Raw genomic sequence first — 19,546 nt, 5'->3', positions numbered from 1 at the left:
ACAAAGTCTGTTTGATGAACTAGTCAAAATCGGTATCATCAGATGCTGTATCAGCTGGACGAGATAACGGAAAGCGAGGCGCAACAAGGAGTAGATGCTTACAATAATTTGACGTCTACTGGAGTTAAATCAATGCAAATAGGGTGATATTTTTATAATAGAATCTCCCAGCTGGGCACGTGTCTAAGCGCCGGCGAAGTAGGAAGTAACCCAAATAAAACATCCAGCAATAGTAAGATTGAATCAACCTCCTAGTCTGGTGTAGTCTTAAGAAAATTAGTTTTTTCTTGTAATCTTGTGGTCCTTACAATCACCTCGGCAATTGCCGACGCTAATTTCGAAAAGTGTGGTTAGTCTTTCTCACAAAGATTGCGTTTAGCGTCGCTGCAGCAATTAAGCTTTAATAGGTTTGATGTTTTCTTTCTTGCATCTTGCGATCTTATGAGCGCTGCTAAACTAAACAAACTTCTTTTATGTTTTCCGTTGCGACCGAAAAAGCGCGTGACTCGTGACCTGTTATCTTTAAAGTGGCGCCTTCGGATTAGCCGGATTTTGATCAGCAAAAGCGATTGTTTTAGTATATACGTCTTTAGTTTGTATCGGTTATTTTATTGTCATGTTCATTACGATGTCTTATTCACATTCCCTTACGCTGACCGGGAACTGAAGTTTCATTGTGACGTAACGAAAGTGAGACCATTCCGAGAAAAAATCAAATTGCCGACGCAAATTCGGAGAAAAAATCAAACGTGGCTTTCTCTCACCAGGAATTGCCAGCTGTGGCAGTTGCCGTAGCAACAACAATGCAGTGAGGACCGCATTTTTTTACGCAGCGTTGTTGCGAAATTGCTTTGTTCTGTCGGATACCTAGCGAGAGACATAGCCTAAAACAAGAAGTTGCGCTGCAGTTGGTTTGATAGTCCAGCGTTTAAGAAAAACGGAAATAATTGTAACGAACACTTCATACGTGTCATGAAAACAGGGTGGGCGAAACATATTTTGCCCACCCTCGTTTCACGGCAGGGTGGGCGTCGCCCACCCGGCCCACCCTATTTCGACGCCTATGTTGATATCAATCACGTTTGATTGTGTGGCCAGGTAATGAGAACCTGTATGCCTGTATGGCACTCAAATGAATGCTGGTTTGACATTTGTTGCAAGCATCTGGCAATGTCTTTGCTTAACACCTGTTGATATGCTTCCAACTACCGGGCATTCATCTAAAAATGACAACAGATCAATCCTTGTGGGAGAGATGTTGCACCAATGAGCCATTTTTCACATACAATAATTGTAATTTTCTCTCCACACAAAGCTCATGAATCCTTTTTTTCTGGCACAAAAGTAGATCACGTATCTTGGTATAGTCTACTAATTTTTTTGTAATCTCACTACAAAGTGACGAAAACTAACTATTAAATTAATGCAAAAAGTGACCCGCTGGTCCAACCCCATAAAGCACCAATGGGTCACTGCTATTGGATCAATGGGCCAATTGTTACATAGCAATATTCTGATGCAATATAAGCTCATTTTAAACATTTAATGAATGAAATAATCATGGCCAACTGGAAATTTTGTTAAATGATTTGTCAGATTTTAATTACCCTACTACTAGTGTTTTACTAAAACTTTCTAAGATGTTTTTACTTTTTGCTGATTCGTAATGGTGTAAAAGCGTTTTGTCACCTTGGGGAAGCAGTAGAAAATGAAAAAAAGTAAGTCGAAAAACGATCAATCATACTGTTAAAAAGCGATTAACAGTCTAACTGAAATTTTGGGAATCAAATTGTTTTTGTTTTTCAACGTCTTAGAATGATGTTAAAACCCATTGTGTTACCTAGGGAACACAGTAACCAAGACATTAAAATAAGAAAAATTCATACAGACAGTCACTAAAATCTGACATACGGTATTCTGCAGAATGTGGCAAATCAGGCCGTAGGCTATCTCTAGGTAGCCGTTAAACAATGTACTAACATCACAACAACATAATACAATGGGATACCAGTTCTTAAATTTGTGAACATTACGAGCCAACATTGTTCGCGGCATACCATACTTCTTCGCCTCTTTTTAAACAGAAATAATTTGTTCCAAAATATTTTGATAGTATTATTGAGATTTTCGGAACTAAAGCCCTGTTATTTGTTTCAATTGCTAACATCTTTAATCTGAATACAAAACGGAAGACGTTGTTGAGTCGTTAACTGGTTACCCATTGGTCCAATGTATTACACTTCTTGGATTCCATGGCCTAGTTCAATGATGGACGAAATACAAACGTTCAACTTGATGTAATTTGTGTTGATTATGAATATACCATCAATGGACAAAAAAACAAAACAGTTTTGAAAAGAGAAACCAACTGATGAAAAAACTTAAGGAAAAAAAATAAAAATTAACTTTTCTTCCCTGTAAGTGTAAACGATACTTTCCTTTGCAAAAATACAAAAAAAATCACAAGTTCCAGCAAAGAACATTTCCAAAAGCAAAAGTTTAATCTCGATTTCACAACATTCTTTTTGTTTCAGACTTTTGTTTTAAGAAAAAGAAGGGTAGACCATTGACCCACCCAAGTCCTTGGGGCAACATCTCCTCAAAATGATTAAAAACATTGTGTATCGACTATTAAATTATGCACATTTAGTTGCAATGAATTATAAATTTATAAATACCATGATGGCTGGAGACTGAATGCGATCTTCATTTTTTGTTTAATGACATGTTTTTAATTTCGGGTCATCACTGTGCTGATGACACCCAAAAAGTCAAAGCAAAGCTACTGTATGCTGTCTATTAATGTTAGTTACACGTAAGTTGTACTGGTGTCAGTTTGAACTATCAACAATTTTACATGTGATGATAATTAGTAGTTTATTTTTCAATGATCTTTTTTTGTTTGCTTTTTTTAAAAACAACTGACAAGTAGTATCAAGCATGAAAATTTCAACATGTTCAGTAGGCTACTAAAAACCTGGAGCTTATTACAATAATTTGTTTTCTTGAGAGACGAAAACTAGTTCGGAATCCGTTTGATGCGTTCTTTAACTTTAAGAACTATTGTTATTCAGGGGCAACTGATGGTGAAGAATGTACTTTTGATACATCAACTTGCTCACAAGTGTGTCTGCTTGGTTTTAAACAAAATGAGTACACTTGCCCTATCAGTTGTGAGTGTGCAACAGAAGGAATCTTTGAATCTGACATCAAATTCAATCCAAATAATATTCAATCTATTTTACTGGTTAGTTTTCATGTTTTATCAAGCTGTTTTTGCTCACTGCCAAGTGATGACATCGTTTCTAGCACTAGTTGCAACGTTATCGTTATCTTTTTTAGCTTTTTTTAAAACTGTATAATACCGTATTTAAAGTGTTAACTGTTAATTGTATATTAATTAATTATATCAACAGTGAAAAGCTGTAACTAATGATTTAACTAATGCAGATTCATACACTTTAGTTGTAAAGCGATGTTGTATATTTTGTGTATTTGTGTATTTTGTGTTATATTTTGTGTATTTGTGTATTAACATTGAAGCAATGGAATTAGGCAAAGGATGTCTTCAGAGGTTACGTGGAAAGTTGAAGGAAAATGTTAAGTTTTCTAATCATCATGGAGGCATGAGGTTGCGTTTGATCAATACACTTAGCCTTAGATAATTGCGTGCGGTTTTGCGAGGCAGAACAGAATAAACAAGTTCATCTTAAGTTTCTATTTGATGCTAAATAAAGAAAGTGTGGCAAGGAGATATTGAAGAATTTCTATTTGATGTTTACTTTAGACATATCTGACAGACGAAGATAACACTTTTCATATCACAAACAAGTACAGTTCTGTGTCGATCCACCAGAAAATATGGGATGAGGAAATAGTTAACGGACGACCAAGAGTGCCTTATGCTTTTTCATACGAAATTTGTAAGTATCGATATGTTGAAGCCTACTGACAGGAAACCCAATCATCACTCTGTTCCCTGCTAGTAGAGGAGGTTAGCTTTTTCCTTGCAGCTGTTTTCACAGCTTATGATATCACATGACGATTAGTTACAACCGCCGCTGGTTTCATGTTTTTTTTTTTGCAGACTTTTTGGAGTGAGTCGCCACCGCATGTAGAGTTAATGCAGAAATTTCAGTTTTTTCCGATAGTTTGCGTTGATGGAAAGATTGAAAGACTTTTTGCAATTATTTCAGATCAACGTGACAGCGCAATCAAAGTTATCAACGAAGCAATAAATCAACTCTCTCGAAAGACTTGTGTAGATTTTATCCCTAGGCTAAGACAGACTGACTTTGTGGAGTTTATCACCGGAAAATCGGGATGTAGGTAATTTATTTGTCAACCACTGCAAAGACTAGTCACTTCTGAGATTTATCTGAAATAGGCTACGTATTTTATGAGTGTTGATTCAGAGGGAAACATAGAAATGCCTGCTTGTACTTGCTTTTACACCGACCCTCATGCAAGTAATAGGCTTCGTCATTGGTGGAGAGGTGCACACGCATGTGAGATTGATGTAATTGTTGGATAGATTAGCTTGTAGTCAAGTTTAAGTGATGTGGTAGGATGGCACAGCAGATAAGGCGCTCGCTTTCCAATCATGCAATCCTGGTTCGACTCTCGACTTAAGTTAGTTATAGAAGAACACCGCTCACCTCTACTCAGGGTGTAATAAATTGGGTAGGCGTAGTTGCTCAAGGAAAGGCAACTGGCAACCCTAGAAAGGAACTAGCAACCGTACTCTCTTTAATGCCGAAGTCTTAGTATAATGAGAACCTTGATCGTTTTACGTATTGATTTGTATACACTAGGCTAGACAGTACACATGCATGCTTTTGTTTTTCAGACATCTTTACAATGCAATTCTTAAGCACAGTTCACATTTGCACCTCTTTCTGTTTATAATTCCTTGAAATTTTGTCACTTTCAGCTCATTCGTCGGCCGATTAGGAGGTCGGCAAACTTTAACTGTTGGTGAGAAGTGCGAATATTCAGGAACCATACAGCATGAGCTTTTGCATGCGATTGCCTTCTGGCATGAACAAAGCAGGCCAGATAGAGATCACCACGTAACCATTGATTTGGACAACGTCAGTCCCGGTGGGTTATATTGTATGGGAGTTAAAATAGACTTGGTTTGTTTGAGCTATTTTGTTGAGTTGACGACGCGAGGTTAACTTTTCACAATTTTAGGATTTGGATTGTAAATACAGAGACAGCGATGCCTGAGCCCAGTCATTTCAGATTCGTCTTACATGGGTGCAGTTATAAGCGTTGTAGGCCTACTGTATTAGTGGAGAAGGAAATGGGATATTTTTTATTCTTTAACTTAATTTTATCAAAGGCTGTTCAAATGTGGTATGGTACCCTCAGGGAAACCGTCATATTGATTTACGAAGACTAGATTGGTGAAAAACGTCAAATCTAACGTAATAGAGAAAAACGATTTAAGAAAGAGCAAGAAATTAGTGTTCATGCGATGTTTGGATAGTTCTTGAGTGTCTTCTCATGGCAAGGCCGCGTCCTTTCAACATAGACATAGGAAATCATTTTATCAATTTATTATCGGAAAGTTAATGCAAACATAGCGTGATAGTAATATCACAAGGAGAACATTTTGTTAGCAATAATCGGGAATTCAACTTTTCAGCTTTTCGACATAATTTGAAAGCTCGGGGTCGTGACAGCTCTCGAAACTTCGGCTCCCCCTATGATGGTAATTCAATTTTGCATTATGACGGCTACGCGTTTTCTTCCAACTCCAATCCAACGGTGCTCAACAAAACGACAAACAAGGCCATCAAAGCTCAACGTGAAGCAATGACTCACGAGGACTTCAATGAAGTCAACAGACTGTATCTATGCTCCCTTAACACAACTGTGCTTGGTAAATAGTAATTCTCCATTGTACCTGCAAAACTTTTTTTCAAATACCGATTAGATGTTTGTTAGATATTAGATATTTGATTAGATATTCATCTTGTTGAGAATGCAGGTATGTCAGATGCGTAATTAGGTGGGGTGTTTGTGGAAAAGGAAAGCATAGATAAAAGGATCCAATTGTAACACTATTGTTCATACCAAATTAAAGTCTCAGTGGTATTGTAACTTTCATGATGGCCAGAGTATGATTTTCTTTTGCAGCTTTTTGTCTGATACGCTCCTGGGATCCCCCTAATCGAGCTTGCAACATCCGTCCCTTTTACACTGATAACTAAAAATAATCATGTTTTAGTTTGCGCCCGTTGTGGCCACTGGTCACGTGCAGTGCACTGCGATTACAGATGCAACACAACAGGCAACTGGAAGCAGCAAAGGGACATGCAGTCATCGAGTCAGCTGCTCCGTTATTCTGACATGTCGTTAAGTGTCTGTTCGAGACACAACCGCATGCTCTCCAGTGCTGTAGAATCAACATCCTTTTGAACGTTGCGCAGATGGTCTCACCACTCGGTCACGTAGCCGTCTATAGACGTTAAATCAATCTAAAAACTGACGGATTTTGCTCGCTAGGTTATCTATATTAGGATAGTTAGGTTATTTCAGCAGACCTTATCTATGGCTGTGAAAAGAACTACACCACTTTCACATTACTCATCATATCTTGACATCTATAGACGAGAAATTCGTTACTTGTGAGTTAATGTTTAGTAAAATATGATTGAAGGTTTTCAAAACGTTTTCAGCCTCTTATTTTGCTTAGGAGATTTGTAGTTTAGAACTAGATAACCTGCAGTATATTTTAATTGATATTACTTTCTATAACCCTTCATCGTCAGCCAGTTATGCCACTGCTAGCAGGTGGTTTCCACATACGTATCCACACCATTCTATCTTTTGCTATGTTTTCATCCAGGTGAATCTTTTCTTCAATGTCATCCCACGCAGGCGCGGATTTATGGGGGGGGCCCAGGGGGCCCGGGCCCCCCCCCGAAATTTTGTGAAAAATTGTATGTTTCCGCATCAAATGGTTTGATATGCTTATAAACAGCTGATATTGGTCCCTCGGCATCACAATTGATGAAAATGGTTGTTTTAATGTCTATTTTCTAGCATATCGTATATGTCGTAGTATCATTGTTCATATCTGTTTAGCTTTTTCTTTCTTTTTTATTGATTTTCAAATTTTCCGGCCCCCCCCGAAAAAAACTCTTAGATTCGCGCCTGATCCCACGTATTCTTTTTGGTTTCCCAACTACCCTTCAGTAGCCTAAGTGAATAAAACATTCACTTTTTGATTCATTTTATTTCTCAGATCGACAGTTGGCCGATCATTGGTCAAGTTGGACCCAATGGGGAGATTGTTCTGCTTCGTGCAGTACCGGCCACAAATACCGGGTACGCGATTGTGGAAACGCCGCTGACGTCACTGTGTATGCTGGTCGTTGCGAGGGTTCCCAGTATGAAGCCCAAGAATGTGTCTTGCCCCCTTGTGAGCAGGGAAAGTGGGGGCCATGGTCATCATGCTCGCGCAGCTGTGGACTGGGTTTGAGAATAAGGTACATGTGCAATAAAAGTTATTATGTAAGTTGCTTACAAGTTGAAAACATGATGCTTTACGAAAAGAGAATTGTTACAACATCCTTGACGGTTGAACAGTAATTCGTGTTCTGTGGTCTATTATACCCAACTTCAAAAAAGAGCGCGATTCATATCATTTACAACAGCAGAGTACTTTTCATAGAGAGTCTTGCTGCTCTCCGATATCCAGATACGAACAAGCTGTGTGCAATGTGACAGCCTGCGGCCGCCCTAAAGGCAAGTGAACGAAAAATGCATTTATTTATTTTTAAATTACTGCATAATATTAGTGCTTACCACTTTTTTGCATTGCCGGCAACTTACAAGCAGCCTATGCTGAAGTTTTTTTTTTTTATTAGCTTAACCCCCAATTTCGCGTTGTTTCCGATTTGCATTTCCACAACCACACCCTTGTACATTTGTTACACTTTGTTAATTTCTAATATCCTTACTTGTAGTTCGATCATTTTTATGTAAAAAAGAAGGATTGAGACTTTCTCGTCACATATACGAAAGCAGTTGGAGAATAGGCCAACCCTTATTGTCATTTATTGGTACGAGAAAACGCTAAAAACCTACTGGATATCTTTAGAATGTGGATACCTTTTGGTTGATAAACTTTAGGATCTACTTTCGTGGAGTGATCACTGACGAGCTCAGATCTTATGAATGCCCATGTCACTGGTTGCATAGCCGAGTCGGCGAGTCTGCCCATGTCGGCTGCATAGCCGAGTGGTGAGAGCCCTGGAACGGCAATCGAAAGGGCGCCGGTTCGACACCGCTCAAGAGTATGCGGCTGTGTCTTTGGCAAGACACTTAAAGGTCTGAAGGTGGAGATGAAGATTGGCTTCCTTGCCTTTCCGTCCATTTAATCTAAATCTTCAACCACCAGGCGTAAGCCTGGATACGATACACAAAAACTGGTTGCAGACCATGATCAATACAAAATTCTTGCCCTTTTTCTGCTCTAGAGTCACAAGAACTGCGCTAGTCTGTGAAACTTCACAAATAATTCTGTCAATTGCGATTCTACACTGAGCTAGCCAAAGTTTTACATTGTAAGCAAGCCATATTGCAAAGTGATGCGTCTTGCTCGCGCATTTCACGAAGTTGAGCTTATTGCTTATAGTAAATTTGAGCATTTACTATTACTGACGTCACAATGTTTTATCCTTCAGAAGTAGGGTCCTGGTTGTCGTGGCAATCTTGGGAAAGCTGCTCGCACACCTGTGGTGTGGGGTGGAAGCGTCGGAGGCGTGACTGCGTTGACAGCAACAGAAAAGTTCTGTCCATACGTGATTGCCCGTGGAAGTTACCGATGGAATCGGAGTTTATGACTTGCAACACTGAAGCCTGCGGTGTCCAAGGTATCTCGCAGTTGAGCTTCAGTTTAGACTTAAAAATACACAAAAGGTTATATTTTAGGATACAGTAGATTATTAGCATTGCAAGTATTTGGGTTAATCTCGTACGAGCAATATATTGTTGAAGGTTATCAACTTTCGTTTTCTTTGTTCTCATATTTCGATCTACCTTCGACTTCGCTTCAAAGTAGATATCTTGTAAAAAATCCAGTTTTGTTTCATAAGTTATTAATATCCGTAATTTGGTTAGGTAGTAGGTGTGCATTGTGCAATCTTTTGGCATGCGTAGCTCGCTGCGACAACTTGTTCGATTTCTTTAGATCCAAATGCCGGCTTCTGGCATTCCTGGGATTCCTGGTCTACTTGCTCGGAAACTTGTGGGATTGGAATCCAAATTCGGTATGTTATTGCTTTATATATGGTTTGTTGAAAGCTCAACTCGTAAGTACGTAACAAGCTTTAGAACTGATTCTCATCAAACATTTTATGTGAAAAAATTGATAATTGTATTGTGTATTGCCAGACATATTGGTGCTTGGCAGTATACTGGAAGGTTAGTAAAGCAATTTTTTTCGTCCACTTTTATGCACGTCATCAAATGTTTTGCCGAGGTATAACCTCATGATCTTGGTGGTTGTCGAACCGAGAAGGCTTTGGAACATCAGTTAGCCAGACTATTGTCGCCTTCGGGTTGTTAGGTCCAGTGAGATTTGAAATAAATTAAATGACAAATATTTTTACAATTCGAAACGTAACGGTGGGTTACAAATGGTGTCCTGTCCACATCTTTTGTGATTTTGTTTGTGTTATGTTCCAAAAGTCTAAAAAGCACGATCGTGCTTACGTGTACGATAGTTTGTTTGGGAACATGCTGCTGGCCTGGCTAATACAGTGATTTCAATCTTCGGTTCTGTCGGCCTACTGATGGCCAATTAGAGCTTGTCTGCAAAGGTTCTTGCTTTATCTTTTCCGATTGAAAAAGTATTTTATTACCTAAATAGTAGTGGTCACTGGTCATCGTCTGGTGACCGCGTTAGTCACGTAGTTAAAAAAACCAAAGCTGCTGACTTTCATTTATCACTGACGATGGTGACGATTGTAATATAAAAACAGAGAGAGACTGTTCTGAGAGAGAGAGTTCTGAAAACAGAGAGAGAGATTGTAATATACATGTTTTAAAGGTTATTTTAACCTGGAGTTTTGATGCATTGGTATGCAGCTATATCGTTATATCTCACAGACATCGCGAATGCATAGGAAATCAGCCGGGGGAGGGAGGGTGCAACGGCGACGATGATGATATGCAAATCTGTGAGTGGACGATCGCTTGTCCACGCGAAGGTAGCTGACATGAGATTGTTCTAGAATGTCAATTGGTTTATGTTTCTCAACGTGGCGTGAGGTTAACATAGGCTATTTTAAGTACTGCACGTTTCTAAGAAAGAAGTAAAGGTACTACTGTATCTTATCATATTACCCATTGTTTTTCAAATACGTTTTATTACGGTTCACTTTATCTGATAAAGCCTAACCTTAATGATAAAGTTTACTATGACGAAAGCGTTACAAAAGGTTTACCGCGCTTCACAATGTTTGCAGAAGCGTAGCTTGTTTTCTGTTGTTCCGTTTTTGAATATATTGAAGATCTGTAGGCGACTTTTCATTATACTGCAAACATGAAAAGAGAGTTATCAGCTTTCATATAACTTAAGTTCCTTTTCGTTATAGAATCACTTGCTACAAACTGGGGACCCTGGACCAGTTGGAGCCTCTGCTCTACTCCTTGTGACAGAGGCTTCCAGAGAAGGGCGAGACATTGTTATGGATTTATCAACGATCGCTATGTAGTCACTGATACCTGCTTAGGCGACAATCTTGGAAAAACAGAGGAACGTCAAAACCAGACGTGCATTGTGAAGGTAAGTTGTGACAAGCTATCGAGACTAAGTATAGCATCGTCTACATTTGTTCTCTGCCAACGTAAAGATATTGAAGTGTTTTGTTTCGACATATTTTGGTAGGAATAACTTCAAATATAATACACCAACAATGTGAGACTTTAGCATAGTTTCGTTGTGACATTGTGTCTGCAGACGTTGAATCAATGTAAAAAATGGTTGCTTTGCTGTCTGAGATCTTGTCCGCTATAGTTTTTCACCGAGGATTCACAGCAGATGCAGCACAATATGCAGGCCTAAAACATTTTCTTGATTGCCAAAAACTTAATTTCGTGATATTGACATTTCTAGTTGTAGTGTAACTTGCTTCAGCTGTAGGATGTGCACAACTTGTGTTTGTAATGTAGATTTGCGGCACTTCGAGGAGATTAATCGGAGTCAAGTCGGCGTCAATGCCAGATCTTCGTGGTGGTGCTCCTCCAAGATGGTCGGAGTGGAGTTTCTGGCATCCCTGCACAAAATCTTGTGGCATGGGAATGACTTGGAGGTAGCAGATGCTGGTTGTTGCTCGAACTTGTGATCAATAGGCAGTGAAGTTTGAAGTTAGCGCCGTTATTGTAATACGTATGTCGTGTCTCTATAAGGCAAGTGTCCGTAAACAATAAACATGTTTGCTGTCCAATCTGGTGGAAGGCTGGCATTACCTGCATGGAACGGCTATCAAAGTGTGGCATGCAAATAAGACAAAGATGTTATTTAAGTTTTAATTTAATACGACGCTTGGTGAAGCTGAATTATAAATGCCACAAAGTGTTTGTAAAAGGTTGATTCATTTTTTCTGTGCTGACTAGTAACAAGCTACACTTTATCTTCTAGAAAGAGAGATTGTTTGTTGGGACGAGTAGGAGGCAAAGGCTGTGAATCCAAATTTCATGACGTCAAAACTTGCAACACTCAATCATGTAAGTCTGTACAGCAGGGGTTCCCAAATTGGGGTACATGTACCGTACCCCCAGGGGTACATTTCGACTTTTCAAGGGGTACATTAGATTAAGTATAATTGGTTGTGTGAGTCAACATTTTCAGTGCTGCTTGGAATCAAATAAAAAAACAGATCACAGCTCAAAACACCTGAACATGATCTTCGTTGTGCTGTTGCTAATGTTTCACCTCGTATTAATGAGCTTGTTGCTAAAAAGCAGGCTCATCCATCATATTAGCTAGGATTGCTGGGCTTATCCAGCCGATATATTGTTTGTTTGATTGATTGATTGATTGTAGTGTTTGTTTAACCTTTTGGAATACATTGTTATGAATAACTTTGTGTGCTTTGATTGGTACAAAATATCGTGTATGCAGTCTTCTAATGCAGCTCAACTGTTAATTTGTTGCAATATCTAAACTTTCTAAAGCCAAAAATATGAGAAAATTTTGGGGGTACACGAGTGAATCTATAAGCTGACCAAAGGGTACCGATGAACAGAAAGTTTGGGAACCCCTGCTGTAAAGCATCACTTACTGGATTTTATTTTCGAGATTTTACGAAACTAATGTCATGCTTTCTCGCCATCAAAGTCTTGGATCCATTCCACATCCTTCTTTTTTCAGTTTTACTTAATTTTAACAGAGCTAACCATCCCTGATTACCATATGGATTGCCTCGCAGTCATTTCCTTCTCAAACTGTAACATGTTCTCCGGAATGTGAAAATTGTGGTTTGAAATATTGTAGTACAATTTTGGTAAAGAGATCACTTTCTTCAACCACAGACATATACAACCAAGCAACCACACGACATTTAACATAATCCATTAAAATTGAACATAAACTATAAGCTACAAACGTTTTCGGCCATACACACGTTAGCCCTTATCAAGTCACAAAAAAATAACTGCTTATCATATCTACAATGAAAATGAATATGTAACTGATCTAAACATGGAATTGAATTGAAAAACGGAATGCATAAAATGAAACGGCAGAGCAAAAGAGAAAGGCACATCACATCATTTTATGCATTTCGTTTTTCAATTCAATGTTTAGATCAGTTATTCATTTTCATTGTAGATATGATAAGCAGTTATTTTTTTGTTACTCGATAAGGGCTAACGTATGTATGGCCGAAAACGTTTGTAGCTTATAGTTTATGTTCAATTTTAATGGATTATGTTAAATGCTGTGTGGTTGCTTGGTTGTATATGTCTGTGGTTGAAATATTATAGGTTCAAAATTTAATTATTCTATCTGTCCCAAGCCACTGATGAAAAAGCAAACACATCCGGTTTGGTTTGTGTCGCTTTGTGTAAATTGGCCGATTTTTTTCTCGTTTTAAAACTTTACTACGAAACTTTATGAAAACATTCTCATTGATGAATTCAATTGTGCTGACTGAAGAAACGTTGGTACTATAGCTGGTTGTTGACTTTCATCTTCTTCTCTTTTTGCTTATGAGGCGAATTTTCAGAACAGCACTTTCTGTGACGTGCGTCTCCTGTAGAAGAATAGCCGTTACTTGGGAGGCTTTCACTAGTTGACTAGTTGTTCTGAGATGTCGATTTTAGACTTGGTCAGGCCTTCCACATTCAACTGCAGCAAGGTGATGCCTTCCCATACGACAACCGAAGTTGCCCGTCCTGAACAGCTATTAGACATGAAGGGCGCATGGTCTGGGTCGACATCACTCTGTACAGGATGGAGTTGCATGGAGCTCTGCGAGCTGCAATTGCTGTCTCGATTTGTTGTTATTCGCTTGATTGCAAGAATCAATTACCACGGCTAACCACTAGGAGGTTGACAACTTGAACCCACTTTCATCATTGATTGTAACTTACATTTTACGGTAAATCTGTGGCTTATTACTTTTCGTGTGTGTCACAGTGCAGTTTTACTTTACAGCTACTGAAATAAATTGTATTTTACAATTTTAGGCAACTTGTTATTGGAATGGGGAGCGTGGACCCCCTGGTCGGTTTGTACGAAATGGTGTTATGGCACACGGCGGCGCCACAGGCAACGTGAGTGCGCAGAAGAAGTTTGCACAAGCCTGCCTGCCACCGATGTGGAGTACTGCAACACGGTGAGACCGGCTCTAGAGATTTGAAGTTGAATGAATTATTGTTGAAACAATGGCAAGGCGAACGGATCACAAGCGATGAAACCAGCGTTGATTTTCTTGTGCTAAATTTGCGTCCGGTGATGATGAAACGACATAGAAACAATTCGTTTTATTTGGTTGATACTGAATATAAAAAATATTTGCTTGCGAGTATTCTATTTACAAACTAATATTCAGCGATAGCACGAAGTAAACTTGCCAAGAAATACGCTGATAGAGTTTCAAGTAGCCTCTGTGGTGCCGCGTATTGATAACAAGGCGTAACTCTTCACTGAAACGTCACTTTCAAAAACCACCACTCGAATTTTGTCTTCTCTCACTGGCTTTGTTCGGAATTTTACTTCATACATGAAACATGCACAATCTCAACTTCAGAAAAAGGAAATTACAAATCACACTTTTTAATCTGACTAACATAGCTTGGCAGTTATGACGTAACAAAGGTTTTTAAACAACCCGCGAGATTATACTGAATCTTAAATCAAAGACTAGCAATCTCCCAAACAAACACGAATTATAGTGAAGTGATGTAAAGAAATATCAATATCAATGAATTGATTTTATTTGTGCTTCCTAAAGCTATGAAATTATATGCAAGTTTCAGTTCAGTGGTTAATAGACAATTTTCGAAATATTATCCTTTTTTTCACAGGCTTGCACAATTACATCCAAGATGAGCGAGGAACATCTTTCTGATGTTTATGGACAAGACGTGCTGGATAGGTTTGCAAGGAAGTGGTCGGAGTGGGCGGCATGGGGACATTGCACCAAGTCGTGCAATTCTGGAGTTAAGTGGAGGTGATTGGAAAAGCAAGATTTGCAGAGTTGAAGTCGATTTTGGAAGTTTTAAAACTTCAAAGAACTCCTCAAAATGAGGCTTGCGGATTGTAGCCTACATGTCCGGGTGTGCTTTTTAATCTATGCTGTTTTAACAAATAAACTTTATATTCACTTTATTTATTTCTAATTCATGTTAGCTGATCTTCTTCAAGCTTATTAACATGTTTGTCGTTCTCACTGCAATGTCATTTGCTTGATAATCTTGCTTCTTGCATGACGTTTTTATTGCTGGATCTAATATCATGTCAAGCAGTGATTACTCTGCTACATTTCAGAAAAAGAGAATGTTTATTTGGGAGGATTGGTGAGAGTGGCTGTGAAGACAGCGCTCACAACATCACATCTTGCAACACACATGCCTGTGAGTTACTGTGTGTGTGTGGTGATTTTGTAGTTTATTGGTTTTGCAAGAGTCAACTGACAGTGTGGATCAACCGTTTGTTAGCGGTTGCACGTTTCAACTTTGTATCATATTAATTATTAACTTTGTATATTTATTATTGGGGAATGGCCTCTTCTTCCTCCTGTGAATGTGGTGCCGAGGAACAGACCGCAGACCACATCATCAATGACTACTATATTTAAGCCACCCAACGGAGTGGAAGGTCTGCGTGTCATGGATGTTGAAACCAAAGACTGGTTGCTCTGTAGTAGCCTTCCAGTGTAGTCCGGGAACATCGTGAGTCTGGGGTGGTGAAAAGATAGACCCTCGGCCCCAGAGGCTCACACGACGACCACGATCATATTCGTAATGTGATTGTTTTGTTCTTTATAAATATTCTCACAGCTGTACACAGTGAAGAGGGTCTGCTACTATTCGGTGAGTCCGATTCAGTGAGTTTCCAACCTCTAACCCCTAACCCTAAAACGGCAATGATAATTAGGCTACGGTACCCGATAATTTAAAAAAAAAAAATTTGAAAAAATCACCGAATAGGGATCGGACTCACCGAATCGGACTCACCGAAACGGGCCATTCCGCAGTGAAGAACGTGATCGGTAAAATTTTAAAGAACTTTGTACGAAACCGCCTAGAATCGTTGCTAGAATTCAACTTAGGTTTTGCGCTAATCGCTCAATCCACGCAAGCGATTATCGGCTCACAACGGATCGATTGTGTGCTTTTTGCTTGAAGCATTGAGTTAGTCGAGATAACAATGTCAAATCACAAATTTGATACACAAGCTGAAAAAACGGTTGCTATAGATCTTCAGCTATTTCAGAGCGACAAGAAATAAAACAAGTGATTGTTATTAACATTGCTTTCAATATCAGAAGTTTGTAATTCATTATATTTCAACAGTGTTAAAAAGAAATGTGGATTGTAGTTCTATGTTTTGCATTAGGTTTAGAGCAGGGTTTCCCAAACTTTTTTGGGCCACGGACCACTATTTGTAAATCTGTTTATTCGCGGACCCCCAATACAAAGGTAAAAATGAATTGTTTATTTAAAAGACTGACAACATCAATGGGGCCGATGGAATTGCTTCTTATTGCATAAGTCATCAATGCTCGGAGTTATTTGTGAAAGGCAAACTCGTAAGTCAGGGTCCACGGAAATTCTGGACCTGTATTTTGTCGTCATGTTGGTAAGAGCTGAAAATGCTCTCTCACACATATGTAGGTCGTGGCAAAAGGCAATAAAATTTTAGTTGCCTTTTGCTGTAGCAATGAGTATTCCTCCACAACACTCAACCAGAAAGAATCAATAGCTGTTTGATTGTAACTAAGTATTAAAGTTTAATCAGATGATAATTCGGCTAATTCTTCTTCTTCACGTCCTGACAGATCAGTCTTTGTAACAACAAAAAGGGTTAAAATTCAGTCAAAATTCTCATATGTCTCTTTTAAAAAGTACTTCTTGAAATGTGCAGAAAGCAATTCCAAATGTTGTGTTACGTCAGAGAAAATCAAGTCTGTATTAATTAAGGTTTTGTTGGTAATGTAGTCACATAGAACAGGAAACATGTCCACAACATTATTATCATTTATCCTTGTTTTCCATATGTTGGGTTTCTTTATGAATGCTGTGATTTTGTTTTGAGAAATACGAGAATTTTTCGTAAACAACTTTTTAACTGCAACGAAGGTGCAACAAGTAAGATTTACGATACTGGATAGCAAAAGCTTTCGAAATCATTTAAGTTGTAAAGAACTGCGGCAATTATCTTTGACAGGGTAGGTAGGCTACTGTACAACGTCTGTATATGTGTGACTTTTTAATTTCTTGTCATATCGCCATGGACTACCTGTGCAGTCGTTGTGGACCACCAATGGTCCGCGGACCACAGTTTGGGAAACCCTGGTTAGAAACAATTCCTTATCTGTTTATTTGCATCAGTTTAACTTTTCCAAACGTTAACTACATGCAATGTTTCCGACAAGGCGAACTCCCGAAATTCACTTGGAGCCAGTGGAGCGGCTGGACGAGGTGTTCATCGTGGTGCCATGGGAAAAGGAAGCGAATTCGAAGGAGAAGATGCATTCATCCTTTCGATTGTGACACCATGCCAGTTATCGCCTGGGAAATTTGTAACATGGTAAGTAGATTATTTTGGTCATCTTTCTGATATCGTTTTTTTTTGTAACTGTGACTTCATTGCTTACAAGTTATACCATATCATAATAACATATCACACTATGACGCGAACCAGTGTGGACAACAACGTTTTAGTATTTAGCTTTTTGTACTCAAATCTAACATCGTGTTATGCATTTGTCATGAAAACATTCAATTTTTTTAAAACTAGAACGTGGTTCAAAACGAAAACTTCTGTCCAGATCGCTTTGTGAAGCATTTTACTTCTGTTCTTTCACGACAAAGTCATAACTTTTCTCTTTCAATTAAAGTTGCAAGAAAAATTGCTCCTGAGGAAAGTTTTATGAATCATTTCTGCACGCAAGGATGCTGGTTCTTGAGAAAAATGTTTGAGTTGCACTGTGGGGCCTTTCATCTTTTTGAATATTAAAGTCACGTGTTCAGTTTACTGTATTTCGAAACAATAAATTGTTCTGGGAAAGCATAAAAAATTCAACTAATTTTTTGAAGATATTATCCGTTGAAGCTGTTCTCAGTTCAAAATCACCGTTTTTATGAACAAGGAAACAGAGCATTTCTTCCCCTCAGGAATGCGTCGATACAAGCCATAGCCGTGTGCACAGCTCCGACACGGATAGACTCGTGGTTTCAGCCAAATGGTCACGCTGGGGCTCATGGGAAAGATGCACAAAATCATGTGACTCTGGTCGCAGATGGAGGTAATGTTAAGTGAAACTGATGCTGCATCTGCGCATGTGCCGTTTTGTTTTAAGAGTCAAATGACGTTTGAAGACTTGATTTGAATAATTTATATTGTGGTAAAAGCTTTAATAGAGATAAATTTTAGCTTGTTTTAGTACATATCTTTTATTATTACTATTTTTTTTTCTTCTAAACGTCTGGCCAAAGATACAAAGACTATTCCAGCGTCCTTGATTTGTATTAGATAACTTTAGAAATGACTAATGTACTGATAGTATAATCTACTTTGTGACTGAAGATGAGATAACACACAGGTTACCATGTCAACTCTGGTCCAACCGATCTACCATGCTATTGCTTACGATTAAACTTCATGTTACTTTAACTTCAAACGATAGTTAAAAATTAATGTTATCTAATTATTAGTATGATGCAAAGGCGTCATCCAAAATCAAAAAAGCCTTTTAACTATATTTTTGGTTTGCTTTGTGCTATCCTGAGGAGAGTGTCAAAGCTTGCCTAATTATGTGATGGAAATTCTCACTCGTAGCTTGTTTTCTATGAAACTTGTTTGGCCTTCTTTTGTTTTATGCGATTCAATTGTCAGGAATTATTCACTTTCATTCGTGTTAATTCAGGAAAAGAAAGTGCTTGTTCGGCAGAGTCGGTAGCAGTGGATGTGAAGATAGCTCCTTTGATATCAAACTCTGCAATACGCAGGCCTGTAAGAAAGTTTTTTTTTTTAAATGTATACAACAAAAGTTAAATTTTAGATGCCAATATACAACTTGATGATTCCACAAATGTTATGGAATAACAAAATTTGTCTAAACAAGTGATCTTGTTGTATAAAATTAATGTTTTGCCGCTAAATTAACTGCCGAACAGCTGAGAACTTGAATCTGCAGTGTACTGTGTATTTGTATGCTAAATAGGTGCACTGTTGCTTATAGTAGGCTGCTGCCGTGTATACTATTAGTATGTTTTGTGTTGTATACTTCATTATCTTTCGATAATAATTTAAAGTTTCGAATGAGGGATTTGCGTGACCTCAAATTTGATCAATTTCTCTCATTTTTGATGTTTGCATTAAAATATTGTTAAACTTGCTGCTGTTAGCTGAATGATAACACTGGCCAACAAAAAAAATCTTTTTTTCGAGTGCCGAAGATTTTTGAACGGTTTCTGGGCGATTTTTGGCCACTGAATCCGAAAATAACAGCGGTTTCTTTGAATTGGTTCTAATTTTTGAGATATTTCATGGTTTTGCTCTAGAAAGTGGGTCATTCCATATCAAAACAGCCAATATGAAGATATCTTGTTATGATACCTCTTAGATTTTGCTAAAAAGTTGTCATACTATGCCTGAGGCTACCAAACGAAAGAATCCTAAGTTTCAGATCAATATCTTAAACGGCTTTTTCATGGCGGCGATTTGAATTTCGGGCGCTACCCTCGTTTTTGACTTGGGGGTAGGGGTAGCGAATAGCAATTTCAGCCATTTTCAGAGCCCCATAACTTTTATTGTAATTGCGGTAGAAGACTAAAAATTGCTGTGCTAGTT

The 19,546-nt window shown here is 38.4% G+C and overlaps 1 protein-coding gene across 1 annotated transcript in view; it reads left to right on the top strand.

Annotated features, from left to right (window-relative positions):
* The window catches only part of LOC145772491 (SCO-spondin-like), a 40,183-nt gene that overhangs the window by 6,274 nt on the left and 14,363 nt on the right, over window positions 1–19,546 (top strand). Inside the window, exons 4-22 of the mRNA XM_082584366.1 lie at window positions 3,075–3,247; window positions 3,788–3,923; window positions 4,197–4,329; window positions 4,934–5,103; window positions 5,654–5,890; window positions 7,259–7,502; window positions 7,688–7,761; window positions 8,703–8,891; window positions 9,209–9,287; window positions 10,129–10,229; window positions 10,617–10,807; window positions 11,194–11,333; window positions 11,663–11,748; window positions 13,714–13,862; window positions 14,554–14,699; window positions 15,017–15,102; window positions 17,127–17,281; window positions 17,869–17,999; window positions 18,621–18,706. Coding sequence (XP_082440492.1) covers window positions 3,075–3,247; window positions 3,788–3,923; window positions 4,197–4,329; window positions 4,934–5,103; window positions 5,654–5,890; window positions 7,259–7,502; window positions 7,688–7,761; window positions 8,703–8,891; window positions 9,209–9,287; window positions 10,129–10,229; window positions 10,617–10,807; window positions 11,194–11,333; window positions 11,663–11,748; window positions 13,714–13,862; window positions 14,554–14,699; window positions 15,017–15,102; window positions 17,127–17,281; window positions 17,869–17,999; window positions 18,621–18,706 — 2,706 coding nt within the window. The remainder of the gene's footprint in view (window positions 1–3,074; window positions 3,248–3,787; window positions 3,924–4,196; window positions 4,330–4,933; window positions 5,104–5,653; window positions 5,891–7,258; window positions 7,503–7,687; window positions 7,762–8,702; window positions 8,892–9,208; window positions 9,288–10,128; window positions 10,230–10,616; window positions 10,808–11,193; window positions 11,334–11,662; window positions 11,749–13,713; window positions 13,863–14,553; window positions 14,700–15,016; window positions 15,103–17,126; window positions 17,282–17,868; window positions 18,000–18,620; window positions 18,707–19,546) is intronic.

The sequence above is a fragment of the Aplidium turbinatum genome, chromosome 6 (assembly GCF_918807975.1).
Source record: "Aplidium turbinatum chromosome 6, kaAplTurb1.1, whole genome shotgun sequence".
Taxonomy (NCBI): domain Eukaryota; kingdom Metazoa; phylum Chordata; class Ascidiacea; order Aplousobranchia; family Polyclinidae; genus Aplidium; species Aplidium turbinatum.
The sequence above is the reverse complement of the archived record's forward strand: the minus strand, read 5'-3'. Positions and strand labels throughout refer to the sequence as shown.